Source organism: Limulus polyphemus, unplaced genomic scaffold, assembly GCF_000517525.1.
Source record: "Limulus polyphemus unplaced genomic scaffold, Limulus_polyphemus-2.1.2 Scaffold381, whole genome shotgun sequence".
NCBI classification, from domain to species: domain Eukaryota; kingdom Metazoa; phylum Arthropoda; class Merostomata; order Xiphosura; family Limulidae; genus Limulus; species Limulus polyphemus.
Genome location: NW_013665991.1, coordinates 321,656 through 327,314, shown reverse-complemented (window position 1 = coordinate 327,314; position 5,659 = coordinate 321,656). Strand labels below are relative to the sequence as shown.

The 5,659-nt window shown below is 33.6% G+C and overlaps 1 protein-coding gene across 1 annotated transcript in view; it reads right to left on the bottom strand.

Annotated features, from left to right (window-relative positions):
* LOC106457843 (nose resistant to fluoxetine protein 6-like) overlaps positions 1-5,659 on the bottom strand; it is an 85,810-nt gene that overhangs the window by 7,510 nt on the left and 72,641 nt on the right. The window contains exon 16 of the mRNA XM_022383892.1: positions 1,925-2,358. Coding sequence (XP_022239600.1) covers positions 1,925-2,358 — 434 coding nt within the window. The remainder of the gene's footprint in view (positions 1-1,924; positions 2,359-5,659) is intronic.

Sequence of the window (5,659 nt, the reverse complement as noted above, 5' to 3'; positions counted from 1 at the left end):
ACTGGATTATATCTTTACCTGTGAAGGAAATAACCTGGACTAACTGGATTATATCTTTACCTGTGAAGGAAATAACCTGGACTAACTGGATTATATCTTTACATGTGAAGGAAATAACTTGGACTAACTGATCAAATGGCAAAATTAACAGCTGCAGCAATGCTTGACCTAACTTTTCAAAACAGGATAATTTTTGTCGTTTTTGTTAATTAAGGAGATTAATATTTTGTGACGTTTTAATTTCTTTTATATTTTTCGTTTGAGCTTTCGAATCTGACTTAGATGGATGAAGTCTTACCAAAGAGTTTAAAAAAATGTAACATTTAGTATTCATTTAAACATTCAACAGGTTTTAACTCCGAAACACTAGTATAAATTCCATAGTACTAGAAATAGCATATATTTCTTAGCTTAGCACTGACATATTGGTCACTTACGATCTGAGAAGACACTTTATCTGCAATAGCCTGTCATGACAGAGAAGATCATACAATAAAATGGGGTGGGGGTTCGAAAATAAAATGATATCGTATGAACAGCACATGAACATATTGCTTTATATATCTTCCTAACTGATAACACACTCAGTCAACCTAACATAGAAGTCAGAAAAAGTTAGATATCACTTAATTACTCCTCTTGGAAGTGTTCAAGGAATAAGTTAATTCAAGTTGTAATATCGTATCAATAAATAGAACACCAGGCTTTATAACAAGTAGATTCAAATTCAAATCCCGGCAACTACCACCCCAAACATGGTCTTTCTCTTAGTACTCATGTTTGACCCAGACATCATTTCTTATAATCTAACTTAAACCTTTGTAACAGTGACTCTTTAAATTTTGTATGTGTGTGTATTATTACGTTGAATATTATTGTGTATGACGTTATAAGATGACGAAGATTTCGGAGACAATGCTTAGCAACATGTGACATTCACTTCAATTGTTTCTTACGTCACAGATACCGAAAGTCTAAATTGCCAGTATTGGTTCATATTCCTGTTGAATATGATAAATTATAACTGCTCTCATCAATTATTTATTTAAAAAAGTTATAATTACCTCCACAATTGATAGAGATTATTTTTGTAGTTGAAAATGATTCTACTTTGTAAAATACTTCTCATTTCTTAGTAGTATGAAAAGTAATTTCACCCAATTGTTTAGTCAGTTATTTACGTTTAGTTCTATAACAGGAAAAACATACATTACTCAATATAATGTATTATGTGGACCCCGCCGGTAAACATACATTACTCAATATGATGTACTATGTGGACCCCGCCGGTAAACATACATTACTCAATATAATGTATTATGTGGACCCCGCCGGTAAACATACATTACCCAATATGATGTACTATGTGGACCCCGCCGGTAGTGATCATTACTCAATATAATGTATTATGTGGACCCCGCCGGTAAACATACATTACTCAATATGATGTATTATGTGGACCCCGCCGGTAAACATACATTACTCAATATGATGTATTATGTGGACCCTGCCGGTAGTGATCGATATATAAGCAAATGGGTAATTTGAAGGTTAAACTGTCCGTGTAAAATACACAAGGGTCCCCATAAGTAATCAGTTGGATTAATTGCAATATTGATGGTATTTTTGTTTACATTTTCAATATGACATATTTATTATAAAACCCCTCTAACCAACAAAGCAACTTGGGGTATAAATAGTTTTGAAAACTTTATTTAAATAGGTTTCATGAGCTTTATCGGTAAATCGAGTATTAAACTTTCAGTGTTATATTTTTTTTCCTTAATAAAAATAATTATCAGTAGTTCTTGATATAAACTTACAATTGTTCCATTGACAATTAAAACGTGATAGATTTCACTTGCAAGAATGATTTTTACCAAAACGTTTTTTAATGTTAATAAATAGTAGTTTATAAACTTACTTCTTATGGACCAGCTTTTGAGTCTTTTAATACCAAATATCAGCTTCAGTAGACTGGACATGCACTGGTCAGTTATTTTCATTTCTCCGCTTCTGCGTACGAGATCAGGTAGAATACTGCGATATAGAGAGGTTATTAGCTCTTTGCTGTTTTTTTCGGCTTGCAACCATAATTCAGGGATAGATTTTGTTGGCATAATATTCGTTGTGTTTTCATAGGTTACTGAATTTTTGACAAAACTGATTGTTTCTGTTGATCTCTGTACTGTTGACTCTGTGGATTCTCTCGTAGAAAATAATTCAGTCGAATCTGCTGACGATTCTGGGATGAGAGTCTGAGACTGTGACACTTCAAAAGTTTTAGCCGTAGAGTTAATTTCAAAAAAATGCTTTCTTTGACTACCTATCTTAATTGCATTCGCAAAATATTCCCATCTGCTTACATAACAAAAGAACAAACAGAGGAAAAAATACTTAAAACTAGCCACACTCATCTTTTCAGCCAGAAATGGTATGAAAACTTCACAATTAATCCTGTTCAACGAAAAGTAAAGACTTTACGTCCGACGAATGTAGGTAGTAATTCATTAATTCGGTGTAGAGTTCGGCATTGAACATTAGAAACGAGGAAAATCTGTGTCAGCAAAGCTTTCCTTTTTTCTCCACGAGTTTGTTATGCCAACGTTTTTGAGAATACCGGTTCCTAATTGGGTAGAAGCTTAGATGGGGAATGTTTTACACGATGTCGTAATTTTTCCAGGCTTTGGAGACTTATGAAGTGTTTTATAATTTTTGACTGTAGATTTTTAACCATTTCGAGGCCAGAAAGGAAATTCAGATATTTTATAGTCAAGTCTGAACAAATTCTTTATGTTTCTCTAATATTAACCAGAAACACTGTTTGAACATGAATACAACAGTCATCATAGGGAGTTTGAGAACATTAATGGACTGCAACTTATTGAAAGAAAAGGGGACGGCATTTCGGCTTTTATATCGAAACGCCGTCCCCTTTTTTTTTCAACAGGCAGTTGGAGTCTATTAAAGTTCTCATGTCCACTCTACCTAAAGTTTCACTCAACCAGCAACAGTCAGTCACCATCTTTCTGGACTATTTCCTAAGCCACAGAACCTCACCGCCCCCATAGAAGTCTCTAACTTTTCCCCCGTCCGCTTAAATGTGCTACCACATATTAACTGATGTGTTTCGCAGTTTTTATATCCCTCGTAATATCCAGAAACTGACCTCAAACAAGTTCTCCTGTTGTGTTCAGGTTTTCCCTTGATACAAAACTGCAACTGTTTAGTTGATTTGTTTCCCATTCTGAGCAACTCCTACACTTGTTGCTCCAGCTGTTGAATCAATATAATATATCATGAACTGTTAAATCCACGAAACATTTCATAAACTGTTGAATCTACATAACATCTCATGAACTGTTGAATCCACATAACATCTCATGAACTGTTGAATCCACATAACATCTCATGAACTGTTGAATCCACATAACATCTCATGTTGAATCTACATAATATTTCATGAACTGTTGGATCTACATAACATCTCATGAACTGTTGGATCTACATAACATCTCATGGACTGTTGGATCTACACATCTTGTGAATTGTTGGATCTACACATCTCATGAACTGTTGAATTTACATAACATCTTACATAGACTGTTGAATCGACATATCATCTCATGAACTAGAAGTTTATATAATATAATTTTACAACAGCAATCAGTGAAGTGATATGTATTCATATGCGATAGTCTTATCGTGCTTAACTACTTTAATGAACTTAAAACAGTGTTGAATAATATATGTTTTACTTCTTATCCTGTTTTGAAGATACTCTTTTATCTCCATTTTACTAATCGAATCATCTTGAACTATGAAAGGTGCGAAATAAAAAAAGGTGTTTTTTAAAATCTCTTATTTTAATTTATTGAACACCTCTATGATTCTTTGCTGAAAATCGCACAAAGATACTCGAAAGCTATCTGTGCTAAAATGAAGTATGTTGTAGGTCAAACCACCGAAGACAACAAGAAGTTAACTACACACACACACACACATATATATACTAGCTGAGTTACCCGGCGTTGCACGGTGAAAACTTAGATTTGCAATGTATAGATCAGTATTTTTTTCAGCAAATTATTCAATAAGTAGACAAAAGCTGTGATGCGAGAAATAAAAAGCATTTAATCAAACAAAGCTTTATAATGTTCAATAATGTTTGACCTGAGAACTATTTACCCTGATGGGATAAATGAACGTTTTAGCTTTTTGTAATATTTCTCACTTTAGTTTTATCCTCTTTTAAAAGGTTTTATAAAGTAAATTATGTATCTATTTATTTTTAATCGTTATGTTCTTTCTTATAAGTTTTTCCATCAATCCTATATTTACTTTTACCAAACTCCAAGTACTAGATTTTCACTTATTTTAAAAACGTATATTGCATACATATATTCATAAATGTATGTGTTTGCGTGCGTACGCATGTGTGTATATATGTATTTCTATATACATTTGTATGTATATATAGTTGTATGTACGCTTGTATGTATATAACTTCCTATTGTTTCAAGCGTTTGTAAACATTGTTATACACGTATATTTGTTACATTGTCACGTCACGCAACCTTCGATTTAGAACGTTTTCGTTTACGTATTTACTGTTCAGTTAGTGATACTTGAAGAAGGGCATTCCTCGAAACGCTGTATCCCCAACAGTATATATGTATATATCTGTAGTTAACTCACTGGTGGTTTCATCTACAAAATACTTCCTTTTATCTCTTTTCATCAACCGCTCCGCGTACTTTCCTACACAGTTAACTACCTGTGTTATCCATCCTTGATTTTTATGTGATAGACTAGAGGAAAGGCAACTAATTAACAACATCCACCACCGATTCTGGGGGTAATTTTTACAAAGGAATAGTAAGATTGACCGTCACATTATAACGCCTCCAGGGCTGAAAGAGGCGAGCATGTTCGGTGATATGATTCGAACCCGCAACCCGCAGATTACGAGTCTGGTGTTCTAGACACCATCTGAGAGAAGAACAATCTAAAACGATCCTTGTTAACTATAGCAACAGTAAACTTCCTAAATTACAACCCTCAGATTCAATATTCCAGTTCCAAGTCATAACCTTTTCTCCAACTCTCATTGCTCCAAGTGAAGAGACATTTTGATGAATAGTAGAAGGCTGCCTCCTCACAGGCTTCTCCGGAGGCTGAAAGGGAAACAAACAAAAGGTGAGGCTACTAAGATCGTTATCTCATGTCGAATTCTGATTATAGCTGTAGATAAAAGAAACACTAACATTTTTAAACTGTCTTTAACCCCAATTAAATAATGATATCTAGTTTGTTCCACAAATCTTAAACTGTCTTTAACCACAAGTAAAGAATGATATCTAGTTTGTTCCACAAATGTTAAACTGTCTTTAACCACAACTAAAGAATGATATCTAGTTTGTTCCACAAAAGTTACACTGTCTTTAAGCACAATTACAGAATGATGTCTAGTTTGTTCCACAAATGTTAAACTGTCTTTAACCACAATTACAGAATGATATCTGGTTTGTTCCACAAATGTTAAACTGTCTTTAACCACAAGTAAAGAATGATATCTAGTTTGTTCCACAAATGTTAAACTTTCTTTAACCACAAGTAAAGAATGATATCTAGTTTGTTCCACAAATGTTAAACTTTC